We start from the raw sequence: 25,962 nt of genomic DNA on the forward strand, positions 1-25,962 counted from the left end.
ATTTTACCAAGATGGTTCTACCTCATTTGATGGAGAGAAGGTAGAGAGAGGGAAGGAGACAGTGTGATACTGTTGGCTAGTGAGCAAGCACTCATGGTAACATGAATGTGAATATATTTTATTCTCTTTCCTCTCCTTCTATCTGAAGTCTCACTTTCTTCATTGCATTGGTTTCAAACCATCTGTCCTTCCAAAATCCTGTCTCACTCCATCACTTCCTCCTGCCCTCTCTCTCTCTGTCTTTCTCTGAGATAAGGCCAGTAGAGCTGCAGGCTGCTGGGCTGGTTAATTGGAACGAGAGAGTCTCAAGGCCTGGCCAGTGAGCGTTGTGCTTCCTACCAAAACATCTTCAGGCACCAACGCAGCTACACGCATGCTGCTGGGTACACAAACCATACACACTCACAGAAACTTAATCGGCCATATTCCCACAAGCCCCCAGCAAACATTTTACATTTCACGCGTGCAAAGCAACTTATAACGGTTGAACAGGTAGGGGTTCAGTATTTCACTCGACGAAAGAGGAGGAAAACAGTGCATGCAGAACCTAATCCATCTTACTGTAGACAAACTGTAGATGCCCAGAGCTACCTTTTGATTGCACTCACATATGCATCACTTTTGTGACTCATTGGTCCTCCTGTATGTACATATGTACAAAACACAGACACAATAATTGACCCCACCAGGTTTTCAAAGTACATCCAGTTTCACCCTCCATACTCCATGGAACCATTATTACCACCATACAACATTGCTAACATGATCTTAACCTGGGGCACAAACACAACCCAAATTCTCCCTGCATTGTATGCAATTAGCTCTTATTTATTTGGATTTACACTTTAAATGCGAGCTGCACCTGCAGTCCACAAGCTTTTGCACCTCAGAAGGGTTGGAAGTAGGTGGAACCAAAGTGGGATGGTGATGGATGGCTGGATAATCTGAAAGAGGGAGACCAAGAGAGGGGGAGTGTCAGGAGGGAGAGGCGTGATGGGAAATGAGAGACATTATGAGAAGGATAGTATAAAACAGGGAGGAAAAAGGAGGATGGAAGGACAAGCAAGAACATATTTAGGGCTTGGATGTGCAGGCAGCCATACTCTGATGTCACCGTCAGTCTTTCTTTTCCGCTGTCTCACAACATGATGAACATTGCACTGCAGCATGATGAAGCTGGTGATGGCACGCAGATTTAATGGCGCCGTTGTGTGGAGGACGATGTGCATGTGAGTGCATGTGTTGCTGCGTGACTACATCTCAAGTAGCAATCGCAGGCTAAGTGTCACTGACATCCTCTTTCTGTTTTTTTATTCTGTGATGTCCCTCATGCTCAGACTCTCACCATGCTCCCCCTCCCTTTGTCGGCCATTTTGTTGGCTTGATCATGGATATAATAATATCTTTGAGTGACGTGACTTGGTGTCACAGGCCTACATAATGCTGCCTGTGCTGCTGTGTGCTTTTTGTGTACATTTCTGTCTCTGTTGAGTCTTGCACTTTGTGTGAGGCTCTCTGTCAGCAGTGCCATCCACAGAGGCAAATCCACTGTGGGCTGTGTGTGTGTAATTGTTTGAAGTTGAAAACGACCTCTCCCATTTCCTTATTTCTAGTCAGTGGCTATTAATAATCATGGGTATATACACATACACATTTGGGTAAACTATTTGCTACTGAACCAAGTAGTGTTTAAAGTAAGCAGGCAGTATATAGTACGTGGTTTCACTAATGTTTGCATTCTAACTCCCTCACAACATTTCAGCTTGCAGAACAAATTCCCGAATTGACTCCCCATGATTTACCCTTTCAAGATGTCACGGCAAAAGGAGCAACAAGAACTCATTATAATTCACACAGGGTAGAGCCCCTGATCTGTTTTATTACCATTTCCTTATCACAGCTAAATGCAGTTAGCACTAACAGCCAGAGCTCGTCACTAGCAGCTTACCGCTGACAAGGCTGATCAAAGGCTGTAGTCTGATAAAGAATAAAGGCCCGTTCACCTCTGTGTTAGCACACACACTCCAGGACGGCTCCGTGGAGGTTGGCTTTAAAAATACTGAGTACTATGTACGGAGTGTTTTTGTTTTAACTCAGCTTTAATATGCGGCGTCTTCTTCATTTCTCCTTTTGTAAAGAACTCAAACTACATTCCTTTTTTTCTAAATCCTCCTTTGCTGAATCCCTTACAAATAAATGTTTTTATTTTTCATCCACCTTCCAGATATGTCAGTCACTTGCTTGTAAGAAAAATGAACCTTCAAGAATAGAACTCCTACTCAGTATTTCATCTCGCATCACATCAACATGGTGGCACAGATTGTCAACGTCAATATTCCTGATTTATGAAATTTGTACAACTTTTTCTTGCACTTTATGACCTACTTACCTGTCAGAAATAAGCGTGTGCATTACAGTCATTTATTAAACTATATAAATTGTAAAACTGCTTTTAGGTCTCCTCCTTTTTACTCTTATTTAAAGAACCCTGTGCCACACGCTAAAAGTATTTGTTCAAACACTCAGAGAGAACTGTCGCCATGGTCTCTTATCATTTTATATCTTCCCATGTTTCTTGTCCTTACTTTCAAACCACTTCTTGTTTAAACCTTGTTCTATATCTTGACCAGAAATATTAGAAACAGGCTCAGCATGCCTCTCTTGTTAATTAGAGCAAAGCAGCGGCAGCAGCCTCATGCTGACGGATGGTACACTGCTGAGCTTCTCTCAGGCCAGGATTAATGGCTCCTGCCTGACTAGGATATGTGTGTGTACTGTTTGTATATGGAAACATTCTGTATAATGCATATGTGTAGGTGTAATTATGCATAAAAAACTATTTGCATGTTTTAAAATATACGAGTAAACAACACCTATTATGCTTTGTGTACATTATTGTACTATTCCTATATATTCCTTCGTTTCAGCCATTTTTAATGCGCCTCAAGTATGTCAGCATCATATTTGCATTTCTAAAGGACGAAAAAAAGGGAAAATGTGAACTCTGTGTCGCACTGGAGGGCAGTGAAGTATTCAAACTAGACTTCACCTCAATGTTTGTTAGCTGACTGTTTGCAGAGGAAGGAAGATGAAAGCTTGGCACAGCTTCACACAACAGATGTAGTCTGGTCCTTGGGGAATCTAAAGTCCTTGGGACAAGGCGGAGATCTGTAAGAGATGGATTAAACACCAAAACACACCATTTTTTTCTCCATACTTTGGTTACTCTCTTTGAGGTATGATTCAATTTGGTCATCTCCTCAGATGTCAATCCTCCATTTATCTATTGTCGTCTCTTCACTAATGCTACCTTAGCTAAGCTTCTGTGAGCATGACGATCATAATAACAGGCTAAAATGAATAATTTAACCGTACCTTACTGTTATGGCAGTTAATGAGTACTTCCAATTGGTGCATAACGGTACATAACAAAATGAATGGGACCGTTTTCTACCGCTGTGTAGAAGTAGTCAAAGACTCTTGAAGAGTTTAAGCAGAGTTTCTGTCAAAATTGTGCCAACATTCCCCTTGGGATGATATGAGAGGAAATGGGTCGGTGGTGGCTCACATGACCATGCAGTTATCCTAAGGGTTGCAGACTTGGACAAGCAGTCGGGTCAGGTTGTATGAGGCTGGGTACAGATTCCTCTGTCGCACAGCTCGGCTCCAGCTCAGCCAAGCACTAAGACAAAGAGCTGTCTATTTTCTTGAGGAAAAACTGAGGCAGATGGACATGGGGCACTAGCAGCTGGCCAAAAAAAATGTTTCGATTGAAACGTGACCAAAGCTGTAAGTATAGTACATTTTGTTTGTAAAACAATGCTGCAAGCAAATGCTGCAAAGAAGACATTGTGTACTACAACTGCGACAAAAAACATAATCCCAAACACAGGCAGTGTACACAGTCCAGGTGAACATACACTGTCACACAAGGGCAGCTGCACACATGACTAGAATCAATCAACACACACACACACACACACACACACACACACACACACACACACACACACAGCACAATCCTCGGAACTCTAGTTATCTCTTGAGGCTTGTTATGTTTCCTCAGTGTCCTTGGGATTTAATGGTACCATCAGGCGAGCTGGCCAATACCCCCCAATAACAAGCAACACAATGCACGGAGGATACATGAAAGCTCAACATAGTAAACCTTCATAAACACAGTACTATAAAAAGAGCAGAAAACGCTGCATCTCTGTCACAGTAAAGTCCCCAAACAGACAGAAATAACTCAATGAATATTCAATTTGGCCAGGGAATATCCCAAATCTATTTACCCATAAGGGACACAGATGTGCTTAAAAGAATGGCTGATTAAGCAAGCGTAAGCTCTCAAATTGTTCGGAAAATACAATTATTTTGTCCCAAAGTGTTGACGGGTTTATCATGTTTTTGGGGAAGTTCATAATTGCTATTGAAACAAATTCATGATCTGTCTGTGAAAGATGGAGATGGGGGATCTAGTTTGCATGTCTTTTGCTCATGATGTAGTACATGTCTACATATTTGTGAGAAGTGTTTTTTGCAATACTATAATTAGGTGTACACGTAAATGGATTTACAATGTACATGTACAGTACAATAAACCTAACCACAGGAGACACAGGTCTCTAATCCCTGTTTTGTCTGAAGAGGAAATGTTTCTTCACACAACTGCTAATGACTCCTGTGTTTTGTGCCTTTTTAATTAACAGTTGCATACATGTATATGTGGCGTGTGTGCAAACGAGATGAACGTGCGCAAACATGCAGATCAGGCTGTGTCACTCGGAGACCAAAATAAACCATCCCAACTTTATCAATCCTGGAGTCATGTTATGCCTGCTGCATATTAAAAGGTACCTTGTTTTTCTGACAGCTTGTTATATTTAACAACAGTCCTACATACACTAAGTCAACTGCGCTGAGTCATAGATGATAACACATACAATTAGGTCATAGAAAAATAGCAATCAAGCCACACCAGACTACATTCTTCTTTTTGTCAGAAACTAAAACAAAATAAGTAATGAAGCCAAATACAAATATACAGACAGATGACTCATCAGAACCAGTCGTTGCTAGTATTTTGTTTGTGTTCTGTTTTTTTTCTGTTTTTAGAATGATGCAAAGAGCAATTTTGCTATCAGTTTCCTAAGCAGATTTTCCTCCAACCAAAGCAGTGTGCTTCCAATGTTGAAAATACAACCTCATTGGTTCTGTCTCAAGCCTTCTTTGCCAGTATTGACTTCACCCGGCGAAATATACCCCGTATTATTTGTCTTCTCTCCCTTCTGCGTCTCACAGCTCTGTCTGTCCCCTCTGTTCTCCCTCATCTTTCTGCATCAAAAGTTTGCACGTCTGAGATGATTTTGCTGCCTTTCTTTCTCTCTCTTTCTGTCTGTATTCCTCCCACCTTCGCGTCATCACTGTTGTCACTTTGACGCCAGGCACAATAGCACAAGGGAGCATGAGCAGGGGTGATCCTAGCTTTATTTTTGAATTGTAGACTGTTTGTGATGGAAATTAGATCTCACTCAAGAAATAATGGCTAGGGATTAGGCCGAGCCCCAGGGTCAAGACGGGCTGTTCAGACTGCTATTGACTCTGCAGCATTCCACTCAGAATCGCATTTGATTTAATGATGTGTGTTTTTTGGATACATATGCATGTTCATAGTGTGTGTTCGTGCACGCCAGAGTCAAAGGGTGTGATTTATTAAATATATTCTGTCGCTAATTGACCAAAAAGTATGTATGTTGGACTGGTATCTTCACTGCATATGAAAGCAATATGTTAGGATATGGGGAATTGCTTGACATATTGACATGACTGAGAAGGAGCAGAGGAAATAAGACATTCATATCGCTCAGTCCTCTGTGGGAAGGATAGAGCTCAGAACGCTTATTTGTGACTTGGCTCGGCAAAAACGTTTCTATCAGCTTTCAACTGAATAGACCAAAGGGATTCGTACACAAAGTACATGTTCTCTGAAACTGCAGGCAAGTGCAAACTCTAGGCAAATAAGATGGAAGATAAAAAGAGATGACTGAAAAATGTATAATTGATGTTTGACTTGGAAACGATCACATTGTAAGCTGCATAATGTTTTGATAAAACGCACTGTAACACATTGTATGTAATTAACATTTTTTTGTTTTTTTGTGTGCTCCTTCCAGATCCCTATCTGCAACAATCATGATGGAACCTATTTCTGCGTAAAGCTTTGTAGTCCAAACATTTCAAGGGAAGAATGGGTCTGCGCTGAAACCATGAACGCATCATTTGCTTTAGCAGACACCAGCAGACTCTGATACCAGTCTCCTCCAAGGCTCCCTCACTCTTTTGCTCATTTTCTTCTACTTGCCTTCCCCTAAAAGAAAGATCATAATCAGATAACTCTTCCCCCAAGCATTTGGCACCAGCTCAAATTTCCTGAAAAATGAACTGCGATCTGGATTCTAGAGACTAAGATTCTATTTTCAGCCCAGGATAGACGAAGAGGCTTTTGAAGAAACGGCTGTGTTTAAATTATCATATTCCCCCCTCTTTTACTTTCCCACTATTCCTCATTCCTTTCCTCCTAGTCCCAGAGGCACCAACTGATGGAGAGACGAAGGAGAGAGTCAGGATAAGGACAAGAATTATAGCACCACAGAGAAAAGGAACAAACTGCTGATTCTTCAAGAAAATTGGAATAGGGCCGCTGCGTGGATTACTGTACTCAGTGAGCCTGATATCCCACTTCAGTGATATATAATACATTTGGTTACATTTTAAATCTGTTAGCCACAACAAAGCTAGACCTTACCTCTGGGGTGCATTAGACCTATAAGGCATCAAGTAGAAAAGGGGAAATTAGGGAACTTTGAGCATGACAAGGGGGTTAAGATTCCCGTTTTGGCCCCTGTGGCCTCTGGCCCTCATCAGCCTGCTCACTACAGTGGAGATGCTAGAATTTGGCGGGGCTCCTGGCCAGTGGGCCCGCTATGGACGCTGGGAAGCTGGATCGGTGGGCGAGCTGAGTTTCAGTCTCAAGACCAACATCAGCAAAGCCTTAGTACTCTACCTGGATGATGGAGGCAACTGCGACTTCTTGGAGCTTTTGATCGCAGGCGGGCGCCTCCAGCTGCGCTTTGCCATCCACTGTGCCGAGCCGGCCACGTTGCACATGGAGACTCGGGTGAACGACGACCGCTGGCACATGGTTTTGCTGACCCGCAACTTCCGGGAGACCCTCCTGATGGTTGATGGTGAGACAAAAGTGGCTGAGGTCAAGTCCAAGAGGAAGGAGATGGCAGTGGTCAGTGACCTTTTTGTGGGCGGCATTCCACCTGATGTGCGCCTCTCGGCCCTTACGTCTAGCACAGTGAAGTATGAGCCACCTTTCCTGGGATTGATCTCCAACCTGAAGGTGGGGGAGATGCCTCCTACTTTGTTAAACAGCCAGGGCATTCAGAGCGACCTGGAGTACCTCTGCACCAAACAGAACCCGTGCTTCAATGGAGGGTTTTGCTCAATTCAGTTTGGAGAAGTTACCTGTGACTGCACCCACACCCGCTTCAGGGGGAAGTACTGCAAGGAAGGTAAGGAACCATCATGCTTTAGCTGCTCTACCTTAGTTTCATTGATGTTGAAGCTGTACATTTGCTGTAGTTAAATATATCCTTCGTGTGCCTCGTTACTTAATAGGTAGTTTAATGAGGTGTCAAAGATGTGGCTCTTTCTTTTGTGGTTTTGGGGTCATCTGACAGAATTTAGTCTCCTAAAGGGACAGTGGTGTGAGAGGTAGGCTATTATAAATGTGCAGTTCTGATGTGTATAAATTATACTAAGACAGTGTCTTCTTGACCTTTTCCAAGTATCTTTCAGTGAAATCACAAGTGGCTGGTTTCTGGTATGAGACAGTAGGATCTGTGTGTTCTTATAGTTGAGTGGTTAGCACAGTGATGACTAAAAACAGAGGGTAAGTTGCTTTCTTAAATGAATGGCATATTGCTATTTTCACTCTATTTTCAAACTTCTTTAAAGGTCCTGTATTATTCTTTATTTAAACAATATATTACAGGGACATATCTATAGCAAACATGTCTGTGAAGTGTTTTGCTCAAAATACCACCCATTGTAGCATGCCGCATCCTCCTCTATTTCAGCCCTGTTACTAAAGTGCTGATTCTTGGTCTGTACCTTTTTAAATGGAAATGAGCTTCTGTTGGCCATGGAACTTTAGAGTGTCCGCATACAAGCGTTCAGCTCTGCGAAGAGAAGGGTGTCTACAGGGAGAAACTCAGCTAGACGCTGCCATGATTAAACGCCATATTATATTCCAACCCACATCAAGCATTATTTCTGAAACGGTATGGAGTTCAAACGTTTCTCTCTCACGGGTTTACCACAAGGAAAGGACTTTTTTATATCTAGCTTCTTTACACATAATCTCCAACAACTTTACTCCAAGTCCCTCCTGCAGACATCCTGCTGAATACACAGGCACACAGCTGGGGAGGGGGATTAGCTTGCCAACTGTATATTGGGGACGATGCGTGCGGGACAGTGCCAGGAGTTCAATGTAAAGCCAGCCCACATTTCCTCTATGACGCCAGCAAATCTGGATCAGCTCGTTTGTACCCCCGTTTTTAGAGATGTGGGTAAGGAGGAAAAGAAAGAGGGTTGTATTTTCTGACACTTCTCCTTAAACACTGGGGACATATTTATGTATAAAAGACATCAAAAAGCGCATTTTGCATAATAAGTGACCTTTAAAGAAAGATTCATTGCTTTAAAGATTCAATTGTTGAAGATTTTTTTTTTCTAAGGGATTATGTGACTCACACAAGATATTTAGACATGGCACATTGTAGGTCTGCTCTACAACTGGCTTTATTTCCTGTTGTTTTTCCTCCTTTCTTGTTTCTTTATCTGTCTTCTTCATTTCTCTCTTTCCAAGCCTATTGTCTCAGGCATGCACCCTGTGCTTGCCTTCATTTGCTCTTGGGATGTGCTCCTGTGCTGTCAGCTCATGTCAAACTTTGTTCTGTTTTACACCTCTGGCTCCCTCCTTTACTGACACATCCCATTTCCATATCTAGGGTTTCTCCCTCTGCTTTACGTTCATCCATCACTCCGGTTTTCTTCGTCCCGCAGCATTTCCTTCTCCCGCCTCCTAATTCCTCTCCTCAAGACTATCTGGCCGCTCTATCTCTCTTCACCTCCCTCCCCCGCTCTATCTCTCCCAAGTTCACTCCCTTACTCCACTTATCTCTCTTTCACCTTTACCCGCTGTCAGCATTCATACTCTCACCTCTCCTCCCCCTGCACTTATCTCCCTCCTCTCTTTCTCTCAAAGTGTCTGCATCTCAACACCTTAGTTGTGCATTCTTTTATCCACTGTGCCTTCATCCTAGATTACCTCCTTTTTGCCCTTGCATTGCGCTATCCATGATAATCAATAGACTCAGTAACTCCTGCCTTGTCCTGTGTGATGAAGTGACTTGTAATTACTGGATCTTCAAAAGGTGTATAACTTCTTTGCCAGCAGAAATGTGACAATTGTTTTGAAGTCTTGTATTTTGGTGGCACGCAGAGATAATTTTGACAAAGCTGAAAAGAAATCAAGGCAACACATTGTTTTGTTTTAAAAAAATAGTTTGACTACTGCTTTTGATGGATCTCAAGTAAAAATAATAACATCAGCATGGAGCCAAGATTTTGATTAAAGCATTTAAGTTGTTTTCAAGTAGAAAGTCTAGAACCGTCTTTACTAGCCCGAGAAGCTGTCTTGTTTTGTCTTTTTCCCTCTAAATAAACTAAACAAAGTGGGATTCCTTTGTTACTTGTGAATAAATTGGAGAGCCTTTAGTACAGCAAAGTTTGTGCTGGGCAGCCATATAGGTCTGTCTGTGTCTCTCTGCTTTTTTTGCTGTCTTTCTTTCATTTCTCTCAGTTCCTTCAGCTCTTGAAGCGTACTCGCTCTGTGAGCTCTGTGTCAGATTGCTATGTGGTTGCTGGAAGCAGATACAGCCGCCTGGCTCTTGGCTAAATCTAGAGCAGAATACCAATGCAGTGCTACAGTGACTGCAGGAAACATTTGTCCTTTTGAAATGGAGAGAGAGTAAGATAGAGGGAGAGAATGGAGATAGAGGAAAGGAGCAGAGAAACGCAGCAAGAGGAAAATCGGAGAGAGAAATGGCTTTTCAACACTGAGAAATGGAGAGGAGAGCAAGAATAAGAGAGAGCATGAAGATATTAATTTGCTCTGTGTTAATTTATTTTCAGAGATGTTCTCTGGATTGAGGGCCGTTAATTGGGTCATTATGGCTGACTGCCAGTGCAGTGATGTATTTATTGCTTTTATCTAACATGGTTTGCCATGTATAGGTCTCTCTCTCTTTTTGTTACTTTTAAGACCCTTTTAAATGTCTGTACTAACCAGTGTTGGGCAAGTTACTTCCGAAATGTAATACAGTACATATTACTTATTACTGTCTTTTTAAAGTAATAAGTTACATTACATTATTACTGTCTCTGAAATGTAATGCGTTACACTACTTTTGCGTTACTTTGAGTTACTTTCACCAAAATAACCGCAAAAGTATGGCTTTAAATGCTAACATGTAGTTTGTTGCAGCTCATTAATTAAAGCTATATCTATGGCAGTATGCTGAAATTAAACTCATGCTCCGTTAAAGTGGGCTGAATAATATGTGACACCGGTAACATTACATCTCTCTGTGTCATTAACAACATGTTAGTGGAGCTTCTGCACGGCCCTGTGACCTGCTGTATATGAACGAGTCTCTATGGCAGCGTTAGCTCACCTTGTCATTGGTGTGTTAACGGGGGATTTGGCTGACAAGCTTTCTAAAAGCTGGCGATTCCACAGAGGACGGAGGCTGCAGATCTTCAACACTCTGCCACTAGTCTCTGAACTTCTCGTGGTTCAACCAGCAGACCGAGAGAAAGTGACCTTCTGTTGCTTTGGCCTGCGCGCTCTGCTGTCTTTTTCTTTTCCCCGAGCCTGCAGCTCTGCATTGTGAGCAAGCAGTTCTCAATCACGAATCTGTTTCTGCAGCCCTCTTAACCAATAGTAAACAGGCTTACTGAGTAACTATTCTACCGGCACAATTGTTCCTCCGGTGTCGGAATGTCTTGTGATGTGTGTGAATTCAACAAAACAAAACACCACATCATTTCGGGTTAAAATGTGTTGTAACTGCGTTACTAAGAATTTTAATTTCAAATTTCAGAAGTAATGCGTTATATTACTGCGTACCATTCACTTGTCCTGCAGTGAATGGTACGCAGTTACTTTTTGCGTTACAGCAAAAAGTAACTGCGTACCATTCACTTGTCCTGCAGTGAATGGTACGCAGTTACTTTTTGCGTTACAGCAAAAAGTAATACATTACCGTAACTCTGTTACTTTTGTAACGCGTTACACCCAACTCTGGTACTAACACATCTAGCTGTGTTAGCTCCATGGTCAGGGAGCCATTCCAAAGAAAAGGTTATTTTTAAAGTCTTAATTCCTTCTCTTCAGAGAGGAATCAATGAACAGGAACATTTTTAAATATGACTTATAGCATTTAGGTAAATATACATGTCACTTATTCTAGATGTGATTTATTCAATTAATTTGAATGAGGTCTATTTACTAAAATTTCCCTCAGCAAAATTATCTTGTGCTTCTTTGGTTGAACCTGAAACAGCTGCATATTATCTGTTGTCTGGAAGTAGCGGGTCTATTGCGTTATGCTCTATGGTTTTAACAGTCTTGTATCGATCTTTTGCTGTTATTGAAGTAAACCTTCTATTGTAAACAATCTGTTATTTATTCTAATTTGAGTAACATTTAGGGAGGAAGTACACTGTGATGAATTCAAAGGAAATTGACACAATGTTGCAATTTTTGTCTGACATTGATCCGTCAACTCAAACATGAACATGCATCTGGAATGACTGCCACTCAGAGAAGCAGCTGATGTGAAAAAATTCCAAAACAGATTTTTTACATGTGCGGTGAAAAGAAGCCCTGAGTTGTAAAAAACCAAATCAAAAGCAAATAGGCTTTATGAGAAAAAACCTTTGTTTCATGAATAATGAATGCCAAACTGCGTGAAAGTGAATGGTACCTATGCTTTCGAAAAAGAAAGAAAAAAATGGGTCTTAGGACAGAAAAGAGATTTAATGTGGATTTAATGTTATTTTGGTTAAGTGCTAACTATCTGTCCTGATATTCAATGTCATTTTGATGACATAACCAACAAACCAGTACAATCCATCACCGATCTGAACAACATTAAAAGTTGATATTCAGTGTTTTTGGTGGTCACGTATAAGACTATGAAGGGGCAGGCTTTGATGTACACATGATCACATGTCCAGCAGTGGCTCAGTAAGTAGGGCTTGGACTGGGAATCGTAGGGTCGCCGGTTCAAGTCCCTGAACAGACTTGAAAAAATATTGAAAGTGGACTGCTACTTGGAGAGGTCCCAGTTCACCTCCTAGGCCCTGCTGTGGTGCCCTTGAGCAAGGCACCGGACACCTCCAATCCCCCCTCCCCATTGCTCCCCAGGCGCTGCACGGTAGCTGCCCACTGCTCCTAGTACTAGGATGGGTTAAATGCAGAGGACCAATTTCACTGTGTGTGCTCTGCTGTGTGCATGTACAGTAGGCCTATGTGACTAATAAAGAGGGTTTCATCCTCCGATTCTATATCTGATCACACACCAAGGGAGAATGGAGTTTGACACAAAGAAGTTGCTTTCATTTTTGACTCAAGCAGAGATGACAAGCGCCAAACTTTACTATTTGATCTAAACCCCATTATGTTACATACATCTTGTCAAAATATGCACATTGGGAAACACTTTTACAGCTCATAAGTGCAGTTTGGCCCAATCATTGATATTAAATCCATTAGCCTTTGTTTGTTCATTTGTATTTCTGACTTTTGAAATCATATTTAATAGTGGTTGTCAGCCCAAAGACGACATGGTAAAATCTGAACATTGAATATGACAACTGATGTTTTGTAATTTAAGGAGGTTGTGCCATCTCATCTCCCTCAAGCACAGTCTTTTATCCAACATTGCTTTTTGTAGGGTCTGTAACTCTTGTTTTGTTCATTTGAATACCAGTGATCTTTCTTTCGGCTTTTATCAGCTTCTATCCAAATCTGGCAGCTCTTAAAATGTATTATTTGGGCTCGTCTGCATGAATATTCTTGAGGTGAATTTAGAGGTGATAAGTTGGAGGTTATGATTCAGCCTGATGATTTTTAAAACTGACCACTGATAACAAAAACTAAATTCAGGTTTCACCTAACCGATATTACGTTGGCTGCTCACAGAGAAGCAAACACGGACTACTTCTGCTATGATGTGCTTGCTCTATGTATGTGTGTTTGTGCACCTTTCCTGCCATAATCATAGATTATATTCCTAATAGCTTGCATTGTGAAGAAGTAACGGGCAGGCCTTTTCCATTAGGGTTTGTAATTAAAGCCACTACGTGCCTCTGTGGGCCATTGTTTTTATAATTGATGCTGACCCTTGCTTTGTTCTCTATTGAACCCCAAACGGCAATGTGAGGCAATGCAGTTATGAGCTCTCAAGTCGGGGTAATTAGAGGTTAAATGAATTTGTGAAAGACTGTTGAGTATATTAATATCACAGCAAGCTATGAATAGACTTTCAGGTTGCCATGAAGCTGGCTTTGCACTTGACCTTTATGTTATTTTTTAATGTTTTTTTTATTTTACCATATACTGCTGACTTGAGAGAGGTTTTAAATAGCTAATGGAGAATAGTTACTTCATTAGAATGAAATGAAAACAGCACATTATCCTGGCCAAAGAAACAATGATACATGTTCTGTTAAAAGACACTGCTGAAGAGGAAAACTGGACTTCAGAACAACACCATGCCTTAAATCAGCACATTCATGGATCTCATGATCCCTTCACTGTAGCAATTTGCAAATCGAGTCAGTAAATTCAATGACTTTTTATTGATTTTAGAAAGGTCAGATGCTGACAACAGCCAGTGTAATTGGATTTATTAAGTTAAAAGGTGACTTAAAGCCATGCTCAAAAGCTGCCCTCCGGTTAAAACTTACAAGCTTGTTTGCCTTCTGACCGCATCCAGCTTCAATGACGTATTTGGAAGCTGGGTTTAACCTGTAACCACACCCAACACTACTGTCACTAGGTCATGAAGTAAAATCTGTTCCTCACTGCAGCAAGTTCAGAAGTCAGAGCAACGGAGGACATCATAGACCTATTTTGTCATTAGGGTGTGAAAGCATGTCTTCAGAGGTGACATTAAGCCATGTTTTTCACTTTCTAATGATTAGTTAGCTGACTACCCACGCTATAGAGCTGTGCATCTTCTCTGGTCTCACGACGCAAGGCTTCTTTTTCTTCAATGAATACAAGCACTCAGATAAATATGAACTATTCAGGAAGTGCTTCAGAAATCAATAACATAAAAGTCTTGACATTAAATTATAAAGCAAAATGAATAAATAAATAAATTGTATAAGTCTAGCCTCCCTAAGTGTGAAATTGTTCTATCCTCAGAAAACAAACTAATACTTCTGCAGTTTATCTGCAGCTGCAACTGTCTTCAACTCAAAAGGACACAAATGTCCTTAATATGGCGTCACAAACATCAGTGTGTGCTGCGTCCCAGTTGAACTGGGAAGTGGGAGTATACGACTTCCCAGTCGGAAATTTCAACTGGAACACCCCCTCAGGTCGGACTTCCTACTCGGAAACTCGGAGATACCTCGCCATACTCCAGTTCAACTTTCAATTTTCAACTTTGCACACAACATGGCTGCCCAGCGCGTAAACACTAAGTAAACACGTTGATCACATAACATCTTTAGCTCTTCAGTATTATTTGTTTCACATTAAATCTCCTGTACATAAAGTACCGCTCATCTTCTATCTCAAGATAGCTATGTTGCTACGATATTTATGCACAAAAAATGACACAGAGCGTTGCTATCAACAGGTATTGCTAACAAAGGCTAACCCGAGGTAATTGCTAAATCTGTAAACAAGGCGAACGTTCATGGCTTGCTTTGTTGGAATACTTAAAATAGCCTAGTGTAAAATACTGTAAGGATGTTCCAAATAGTTTGCTGTATGACACCGGAAAAAATATTACATACATACATATTTTGACTAGTTTCGGCCTTAAACATTGGTATACATGTTTCAAAACAGTGTGTTAGGTCTGTAGTTTTCTATTTGTGTGGCCTTTTTAAAGTTTTTCAAGTGGACTGCATATTTGTTCTGTAGTTGTTGGTAATCTTTTTGGTAATCTGCGAGCGTCCATCTTTTCCGACTTGTACTGAACGCAGTCAATTGGATGTGACGTCACTCCCAGTTCCGACCTCTGACGTAAATGGAACGCTGAACAACAGGAGTATTTACAACAGCATACTGAAACTAAAACAGTGCACGGTGCACACTTACACTATCTGTCTTACTGTATATAAATCCCATGAATTTATGATATTAAGTTAGACTCATCATATCTCAGTCAGAGATCAACATTTGTTTAAGTGAATAATAAGGGATTTTGTTGTTGTTGTTTTTTTAGATCAAGCACTTTTTAAGTTTTTATAATTTGAATTCAGCAATATTGTAATAGTTTGAAAGCCAAGACTTTAAAAGCCCCCTGTCACGGACCTTGCCGTGTTACTCTGATTACTATCAACATGTCACTCATTATTTTTAGTGGGCTGGGGGACTGAGAGGAGACCGTAACCTGCCTTCACAAACTTTACGCAAGTATTTATCATCCGAAAATTGCGAGAAGACGTTCATACTCTGCAATCCAAGAGTTGGTTAAAACATGGGGGTAACGTGAGTTTAAAAAAAAAACATCAATCCATGTGTGTGTCTGAGCCGCAGCGACACGGACTGATTCAGAGCGGGTCATTCTGCCTGTTGATTCTGGGACTGTGTTGCTCTTGTTGGTGGATAAAGCAGACTGCTCCGTGTTTGGTGTCGTTGTGCCGCTGTCACTTCTGTTCCTTTTTCTCTGCGTCAGCGTCACCGAATGACAGAGGCGTGCGTGCGTCCCGTTTAGTTCATAAAACCAGTGTGCCCACTGCCCAGAGGTCTGCTTGGGAATGGACCTTCATGTTTATTTGCCTTGCTATAATGTATTGATATAATTGTTTAATAAAGTCAAATAAAAACAAACAAAAAACGTTATTGTCGGGCCACGGCCAGAACATCAAGAAGCAACGCTACTACGCTATAATCGATTATGTCCTGTCACTGCATCGATGTAGAATCATTCACGTCTGCATCGCGATGCATCTTAGAAAAGATTAATTTCAGCGCCCCTACCATGCTACACTGACCGCTTGCTTTACACCTATGCTCTACACACCTGCATCCTGAAGTGTATTTTAGTAAATGCGGGCTACACACATTATTGTTCCTGAACACATCCTGTCTTGAAACTTACACAGAATCAAAGCTACTGCTGCTTCTCCGCTGATGCTGCTTTCACTGTGCATCCTATGTAGAGAGTCTTTCATAACCAGGAGATAAAAATATAATTTGTATATCTCTATACATTTGGAACTTTGATGTGTTTATTGGAACATCTAAAAATTAAGTGAAACAAATTAATATTCGTGGTAACGCTGCATTATATTGATCACACTTTGAGAGATAATCGACGGGAAAAATAAAATTACCAAACCTAATCAGTTTTAAGCGTGGGTTTGAATTTTGTTCCTTATTTTTTAGCGTGTGAGAGGAAATAATATCTGGCAGTGTCACAGAAAATTGGATGTTATCGGCCCACATTTGCTGTCTGCGCTCTGCCAGTGGAATAAACACTACATCACCGTTTATGATGAGGAAAAGGTTGATGCAGCAGCCCTTTCCCACTTGGCAGCAGCATATAGAGAGGTGTTTAAAACCAGCTGCTTAGCTCATTATTGCTAACTACCCTCCAGTTCAATTCCATCATCACTTTTTATTATTTACGGTATATCAGAATAAAACAGAAACCTGATTCCTTAAGGAGCCCTGTAGTTTGGACCCTGCATGTCGCTATCCCCCAGCCCCTTAAAGAAAGAGGCCTCAGGGGACCTTGTATCTGCAGTGAGAGAGACTCAAAGCTGCACTCAGGGATTTAAGGCATCAGCTTCATACACATGCTGCCTAGAGCTTGACCCAGAAAGCCTCATTTAAGAAATAAAAGAGGGATATCTAAAATATAAACATGTTAGGTGCTATTACTTATAAATATTCCTGTGTTTATGGTCAAACATGGAGGTTTTAGTCATATTTTGTAGGGTATTGACACGTGTGTTTTAAGGATAAGGCGTAAGGTCACTGCGTAGGGAAGTTTGTGATCGATAGAGGGACAGTGTAGGCTCACTTGTCCTAACGAGCATGTTTAGTTTAGCTATCGCTCTCATGACTTGTGCTCTTCTAAATTGAATGGAATGCACTTACATCAAAAGAGTGAGAAGCACCTTCTTATATTAAAAACCTAAATTATATGAACATATATTTGGCAAAAAATGTTGTCATGTTTGATAGCCAACCCTTATGAAACCCTGTCATAGACACTACCTGACACATACATTGACCACACACTATGCCGTAATGTTGAAAATAGCCTGATTTGTGACGCAACAAAAACCTTGAACTTAATTTTTTCCCCAAAACTCTACATGAAGATAATAAAGATATTTATGAAAATGTTTATCTTGAGAAAATTACATTTGACTGAAAGAGTGAGCTGTTATTTAAATTGGTATGTGTAGGGGCCACATGCTGCCAATTTAAAGTGAACACTTTTCAACTGTGAATAGGCCATTCTTCTTGTGAAAAAGGCAAGCTATTACTGGAAACAGTTTCCAGCCCCATTTCAGTTTGTGAAGTCTGTTGTTAATTATTTAATTCAAACCCTGTTATTTCCTGTTGTGAAATAAACAACAGTTTCTCTCACCTATACAGAAGATGATGACTATCACCCCCTTTTCCATATACTGCCTGATAATTGAATTCCCACTTAACTTGTCCTAAATATAAATAAACATAGTGCTAATGATGGGCTGTAGCTCGTTAGGCTGCGAGAAGTGCTTCAAGAGATAACCTTATCAGCCATACGTCTGACTGTAACCTTAGAGTCTGACAGAATCCAAGCTTTGTTTTGCTTTCACCAGCCAACTGCACTGATAAAGTTTAATGAATCCTCCATGATTGAAGTCTCCATTGGATGTGATTGCTAAAATGTGTTGTTGGTTGTTTTGTTTATCAAAGATTGTGTTCCAGCTTTGCTTCTGTTTCTGCTGCTGCTGTGTGCTGTTGGGACATGGCGTTTGTAAAGTTGCTGTCGTTGTCTTCCTATCATTATGGATCTCTTCTCCTCCCTTCCTGTAGTAACCTAATAAAAAGCAATTCAGTTTTAGTTTGTGTTAGTTGGTAATGGGCACAGACAAGAAAGAGTATGGCAATATTTCGTCAGTGGTACAATTTTTCCCTTCATGTCACATCAGTAAGAAGAGTAATTACAGAAACAAGAATAAATAAAAATTAGCATACCATTATATTTTAAATGAAAAATAAAGCCTGAGAACACAATAGAAACGAGTATTATAAACCACAAATGATCTCTAAAGTAAAACAATTTCAAAAGTAATTAAAACATTAATCTCTCGACTTAACAAAGGTATATAAGGGTGTAAAACATTGTTGCATGTGCTATAAAGTACTGCTAAATGCAATTCAGTAGACCTTATTCGACTCCTTTTTTGCTCACCCTTTACCCATCATCCCCTCATTAGATTATTCTCTTACCCTTTACTGTGTACTGCTGGCTTTTTGCAGGCTGAACTATCCTAAATTCAAAGGACACATGCTACTGGGCTTCCATTCTCCTGTTGATAGATTCCCATCTTCCTTTGAGCAGACAGCAAACAAAAACATCACTATTTAGGCATGGGTGCCAAATATTCTTCATACTTTGAAGGAATGTCGTGCTACACGGTTATCTAATTTTCTCTTGCCATGCCATCAACTTTGCTTTTTCTTTTTGAGAACGAAGGCAAACCATATTAGTCTCCACTTTAAATAGATAGATTCTGATCCACTATTTTTTTATAACCCGGCCTTTGTTGCATCTTTAAAAAAAGCTATCTGGTAACAACTGCTCTAGACTTCCTTAAGTCCCTAATCCCCTAATACCTCCTTTTTTTTGCACCATATATGAATATGAATAGTTTTACGCAGAAAGCATCTCTCTGCAGAAGCAAAAAGCAAGCATTAGTGGATTAAAGTGAAGGGTTAAGTTGCCTGACTGAAAGGAGCCGAAGAGCGTTAGGCGCAATCAAAACATATTTGTTTTGACTTGTATTACGCAATGGGGTGGTAGGGTAGCATGCAGGTGGGCTGTGTGCAGTCAAGCAAATCGCTTCAAGGAAATGTGTCAATCTGATGTTTCCAGCCCACCTTCATCACCTTTTTCTCAGATGGCTCTTTACAAACTTAAAGGTCTCTGCCAGCATGATCGTCCGTCACCTGCAATTAAAGTTTGCTCTCTACCCCTGCTGTCACTCTACAATGAACAAAGTAAGCGAAAGTTCTGCCTTCAAATCCATGTCACATGCTGTCTTCCCTATTTCAGCTGAAGGAGAAACCATGGGCCTATAACAAACACAAAACATCCTTTAGTATGTATTTCTAATTGCAATAAATGTATGTGTCACTGCAGCTTGTATGACTGTAGAGGATTTAAAAAAATAATAAATGAGGAAGTCGACATGCATCTTACTGCTATGCATGCATTACAACACATTGCTGAGGTACATTAGACAGCTTTTCAAATGCAACAACAAAGCAAATCAATACGGATTTCTCTGATGACTTGTTTTTACTGTCTTGGCATTGCAGTATCAGTATCGTAACAAACTCACGTCAATGGTTTTACATTTCATATATATAGATTTTTGAGTGTCTGGTGCGTGCTTTATGCAATTAGGCTTGATTTTTTTTATTTCCCTCCCAAGGCCTCCTGACTATTAGTGTTCGGTGTTAATTATCAGACAGGCGGCTCCTGAAAGGCTTCAGTCACCAGAAAACCAAAGTATATTCCTTATATTTGCTACTCTGATTCTGGTATTATCAACCGCACAGACAGACATGTTCTAAATCAATACGACAGAGACCTTTACTCTTTGGAGAGATGGTTGCAACAAGTCACTTTGGGATTCAAGATACATACAATTGTTTATTAATCTACATATTTACTTAGTGTAGCTAAATACTCAGTTTTAATCTGAAGTAATTATAATTATTGTTTGTTAAGCTTCATATTGGTAAAATATTGAGTCATGAATGTTAGGATGCTAGGCTAATCTAGCAATGCCTGTTTTTTAAAGCTGATTTTTGCACCCATTAAGAAAATACATACCCAATAAATCATCGATTTAGACTAAAAAGCCATGGGAATCCATAGCCAACATATTACGCGGTCTAGCTGGCAAAAAGGGACAACACACATTTAAAGGTTCAGGAATACAACTTGTAAGCATTATCTTTGATGCATGTTTTCACACAGTACATTTTGGTTTGGTTAATGTTGTACACTGCCTGCCAAAAAAAAGGTCACACTCTAATATTCGTTGGACCTCCTTTAGTTTTGATTACGGCAGGCATTCGCTGTGGCATCGTTTCCACAAGCTTCTGCAATGACACAAAATGTATTTCTGTCTTGCATTAATTTTTCCCCAAGACATTGTATTGATGACGGGAGATTGGGACCACTGCGCAAAGTCTTCTCCAGCACATCCCAAAGATTCTCAATCGGGTTCAGGTCTGGACTCTGTGGGGGCCAATCCATGTGTGAAAATGATGTCTCATGCTCCCTGAACCCCTCTTTCACAATTTGAGCCCGATGGATCCTGGCATTGTCATCTTGGAACATGCCCGTGCCATCAGGGAAGAAAAAATCCATTGATGGAATAACCTGGTCCTTCTGTATATTCAGGTAGTCAGCTGACGTCATTCTTTGGGCACGTAACGTTGCTGACCCTAGACCAGACCAACTGCAGCAACCCCAGATCATAGCACTGCCCCCACAGGCTTGTGACCTTTTTTTTGGCCGGGCAGTGTTCCACTTTTTATTATAACAGTTTGAAATCATGAAAGGCCAATACTTGTTATCAGTACATTTCTTTCCCATACCCAATATTACAATGGATATATACTGCTACATGTCACCAGTACGGATGCAATATTATATCACCTGGAAGTCTTTATTTATTATTGATTTAAAAATAAACTAAAATATGAAGTGGAGGCTGCAAACTGTCAATCAGTTTTGCTCTGTATCCCCAAGCTGCTGGTAAAAATGATGACTCACTGTATTGTGACTGATAAAAGATCCCTGCGACTCTATGCACCAGAAGACCCCCTGTGGTCCTCTCCTGGATCAACTTGTTTGTGCATTGACTCATAAACAGACAACATGTGGAGTCTGGGAAAAAATGTGGGAAACAAACAGGGTTAAAAAAAGATGTGAAAGCATGGGAAAGTATTTAAACCACAGAAATGCTTAGGAGCTGTTGACACAGTCAGTGGAAAAACCCTCAACATTCCTCAGTCCCTCCCCTCTTCTTGGGATTCCACTTCAATCTAACACTTGCCAGCTGAGCTTCAAAGGAGGTCTGTAATTCCCCTCGCTTTGCCAGCCCAAAATCTCTGTTACTGTTATATGACACAATTGATGGAGTAGAGATGGTTCTGATACCTCCCCTTGTGCCCCATAGCCCTGACTAAGTGAACGAATTAGGCCACAGTTAAAGTGGGTACAAAATACCCTGCACTACACTCAAGTATGTCATGGAGAGACCTGGATCACATGAGGGACTCCAATAGGCCATCAGACACTACCTAAAGAAGCTAGGGTACCATCACAGCTGATGTCTGCATTAACAATTTGGCATTTATTTATTACTTCATGGATCTCCGGGTTGGTTTCATGACATTTATTTATTTATTTATTCAGCCCTCCAAACAGACGGGACCACCTATTGAGTTAATACAGCCCCGGTGACACCAAATTACTAGGAAATGAGGCCTGATTGCTGATGTGCCTGCTGCTGTAATGCCGTCACTCAAGTTGCAAGCTGTTTGTGCTTGTGGCTCATCAGAGCTCCCCTGCCTTGCTGCTGTGTGAGACTTGACAACATCCAGAATAAAACTTTGGTTTTATTTATTGCCACTCTACCATGATTTTTCTTGAGCGATTAAACTACAAAATAAATCACTAAGCTTATCAAAGAGCTCTGGTAGTGACACAGTATGTCTGCTTCTGGTGGTAAAGAAAGTGAGAGATTTTAGGCTAATCTATGTTAAACCCTGCTCTGCGCAGGCCAAACCTTGTAAATCAGCAAGACTTTCAGACCCACTATGTGCCATGTTTCACATAAAACAGATCATAACACAAATAAGATTGCTAATCATATCTCACCTGAATAACTGAGATAAGCAAATGCAGGCTAACCCATCATTAAGTAGAGAATGGGACATAAAGAAGAGGTTCAGATGTTAGAAGAATTAAAGAGTATACAGAGAGTTGAAGACATAGCTTTGGCTAATCGGGGAACAGTAGCACCCTGCACAATATACAAAGAGAACAGACACAACAATTTGGCAGCAGTAGTTTTCCAGCGCCTTAAGAATAGGCTTATGTCTTTGACGGATTGCCCAGGGTGATATTTGTCAGGGAAAATGGAACAGCTTGAGGGGCACGCTGTGAGTGCTGCAGGGCAGCACATAGTGACGCCACCCTGTAGCTTGTGTGTCTGCAGGAATGTGTAGAACTGCAATCAGGCAAACGTAGTTGTGGTTTTCAGTTTGTGCGAGGCCTCCCGGGTGAGGCTTTCAGCGACTTCTCTGCGTCTCACAGGCAGGTTGACAGATGGAATGGAAATTTCCACACAAAGAAAAGGTAAAATAGGGTTGTCTCCAAATGTGAATTTAGTTGTTTCACCTTTTCTCCTCTGTACTTCCAGTAACCCTACTGCCATACCTAATGTGTTACCACACAGGCATTGATCATGGTGACAGTTTCAGTTTCCTCAGCAACAAATATGATGATACGATAATGGGATGCAAGAAAACAGATTTTATTTTCACATTCCTAAATGATTATTATAATTATTCAGTCTTTCCATGCTCTTGCAGCAGTCATCACAACATAGCACTGCATTTATTCACAGCCATACTTCTCAGTAAAAGGACTTAATCACATATTTCCATAAACACACAAACACATTGACACACATCCTCTGGCGTCACTGCTCACAAGTCATGCAGAGAAGGTAAATATTGACTCAGTCTTCTCATTAAAGAGCTTTTTGACTATTAGAGCCTGAAAAGGACATAGAGTACAGTAATTGCAAATAATAAAATGCCAGGAGCAGTCTGTGCTGGCGATAATGTTGACCCTTTATCTTCTCCTCTCTTTTGTGTCCGCCCATTGCCTAAGGATAACTTTTACCAGAAGGTAGAATCAGATTAGAGGTCATCCTGAATGTTACAAATGACTTGATTTCACTGTAAATGCAGAAAACACTGTTTGTGTGAAAATAGGGCTAATCTTGTTATGCCAAGAGTTAATGCCAAGTTTAAACAATGAGCATAGCTTCTAGCCCCATTTTCTCTGCCAACTCTTGTCTCTGTGTTCCACTAAGCCATGCATTTTTTTGTAATGATTTTTACAGCTCAGAATTACAATAAACATAATGCCTTTCCCTAATGCTTGTTGTTTAGCCCGGGTTTTAATTTAGGTGCACCACTGCCGCAAAGTCATACAAAGTCAACATTATCAACTGTGAATTGCAAAATATTGTAAAAATCCGGCTGCCTAGTTAAAGACTAAGCTCATGAATACGGAGGCACGGACAAGAGCAAGAGAGAATGGATGGAAGAAACCACAATCCCAAAGAGAATTGTTCTGCTGTTCACATGTCTGATCAAGCTTACAAATGCTATTACTCTATTGTCACTGGAGTTGTTCTCCCTGACTTAACTCTAGAAGATGCACTGACCTTTTCAACACTTAACCACATCAGGTCTATTACGCGCCGACAGTTCACCTCTCCCTTTTCCTTGCGAGAAGATAATACCAGCTCCCCTTTTTATTGTGATGAAAAGGCAGCGCTGGCTTTAGTGAGATTTCATTTCCTCTGCTCTTGGAGCTTCTATAAGCAGAAGTCCTGACAGTCCCTTTACCTGAAAGCAATCACCAGGAACGACCGTTGCTTTAGCGTGAGATTTAATACCAATAAATCTGGCCCTCTTATTTCCCCTGGAACACAGAGTAGCGGAGGTTTGCCAGCTTTTACAGACAAGAGAATGGATTATATTCCCTGGTGGACGTTTAGCTACATGATCCTGCGTCATGACACAAAGCTTGCGTCAATTGTGTAGTGGAAGGGATTGATTGACGCTGATGCTGTAAGCCATGTAATGTTTAGATCATTTACATCACCTCAGTATATCTCTGGACCTATGCACTGTATGACTAAGGATCTTCTGCTCTCTTTTATGACTTTTCATTGCTCCTCGGGGAGGTTGTTCTGTATGATCTATAAGGTTGATCTTCAGTGAATTTATGAAATATCAACATTGCCCACTTTGCGATTTGTTTATTGTGTAAGTTGACATTACAAAAAAACATTTTTTTTGCTGCCCTTAATGGGAGTTAGTATTTATCGACCTCATGTGTAATTTGTGCTGCTTATAACAAAAAGCTGTTTAAATGTTTGGAGTAAACTGCTAGCTAGCTTTATGCATCAGTAAATACATCCTAATGATTTGCACGGAAATGGAACACAATAGCTCCTCCCACATTTCTGATAATAATGAGTGGTTTTATCCTTTATTCTCTCCCACTAAGGTGTTAATGTAGAGCTATGACTGAGCTTGATCTTTACCGATGTGATATGTTGTGTGGATGTATTATATACTATCTAAATAGGGTGCTGCACTTTAATCACACACAAACATGGATTAAGGGAGAGATGCACAAACCTCGCTTAATGCTAACTCAGATTGGACACGAGCTGATGGGTCAGAGATTGATACGTCTTTAGCCAGGCGACTACTGTGATATGACCTGTTTCTTTTAGGAATGTTTTTGGGATGTATGTGTGAGCAGTTGCTCTGCACAGGTGGCTGACAGCAGTGACGGGAGCAGGTCTTAACTGGTGGAATACCACTGAGGTGGAAATAACACAGTCTGGAGAGAGGCCTGGCGTGAAATGCTCCAGGTATTGTTGACTGCACACTGTTGCTCCTCCTTTGATTACCAAAATCAGGCTTAGGTGCTTTTGTGTAGCTTTGTCTTTTTGGGCAAAAATTGCAGGTAAAAGGCACAAACAAGCACAAGAATACACCAAAAATATATACAGCAAACAGCTATTGTTATCTGTGAAAATACTTCTAAAAAGTAAGGATTTCCCTCTGAAACGATAAAACAACAAACATTAATAAAAATAATGGAATTAAATGACAGGACATGGAACTTTTAATATATTTTTTATTAAATGAAAGTCAGTTATTTTTATGTCAGTGCAAGGCTGTGTGAGAGTGAAAAGAAACCATAATAACAACAAGAGTAGAGTTTAATACCATATTGTGTCCATACATTTCAATGTCTGACATACAACAGAAAAGTACTGAAATCTAACCTGTACCATTGTAATATGGAAACCAGTAGTGTGCTGAAGGGAAGGAAATCTCTGCAAAAAGTAGGGCTGGTAAAAATAGTATTGTTCAGGGATGCAATACAGAATATGATTTTGCGTAACAATTTCTTAATTCATTTTTAATGTAGAAAAATACTGATTATGCCAGTTCATTTTGAGAGAACAGCTATTGGGATGCCTTTCAATATTTGCTTGCCATGT

General features: G+C 40.5%; 1 protein-coding gene across 1 annotated transcript in view; it reads left to right on the plus strand.

The window, feature by feature from the left end:
- The first annotated feature begins 6,640 nt into the window (after window positions 1–6,640).
- Window positions 6,641–25,962, plus strand: part of nrxn2b (neurexin 2b) — a 488,648-nt gene continuing 469,326 nt past the window's right edge. Inside the window, exon 1 of the mRNA XM_063900632.1 lies at window positions 6,641–7,583. Coding sequence (XP_063756702.1) covers window positions 6,872–7,583 — 712 coding nt within the window. The 5' untranslated portion in view covers window positions 6,641–6,871. The remainder of the gene's footprint in view (window positions 7,584–25,962) is intronic.

The sequence above is a fragment of the Eleginops maclovinus genome, chromosome 14, assembly GCF_036324505.1.
Source record: "Eleginops maclovinus isolate JMC-PN-2008 ecotype Puerto Natales chromosome 14, JC_Emac_rtc_rv5, whole genome shotgun sequence".
In the NCBI taxonomy this organism is placed as follows: Eukaryota; Metazoa; Chordata; class Actinopteri; order Perciformes; family Eleginopidae; genus Eleginops; species Eleginops maclovinus.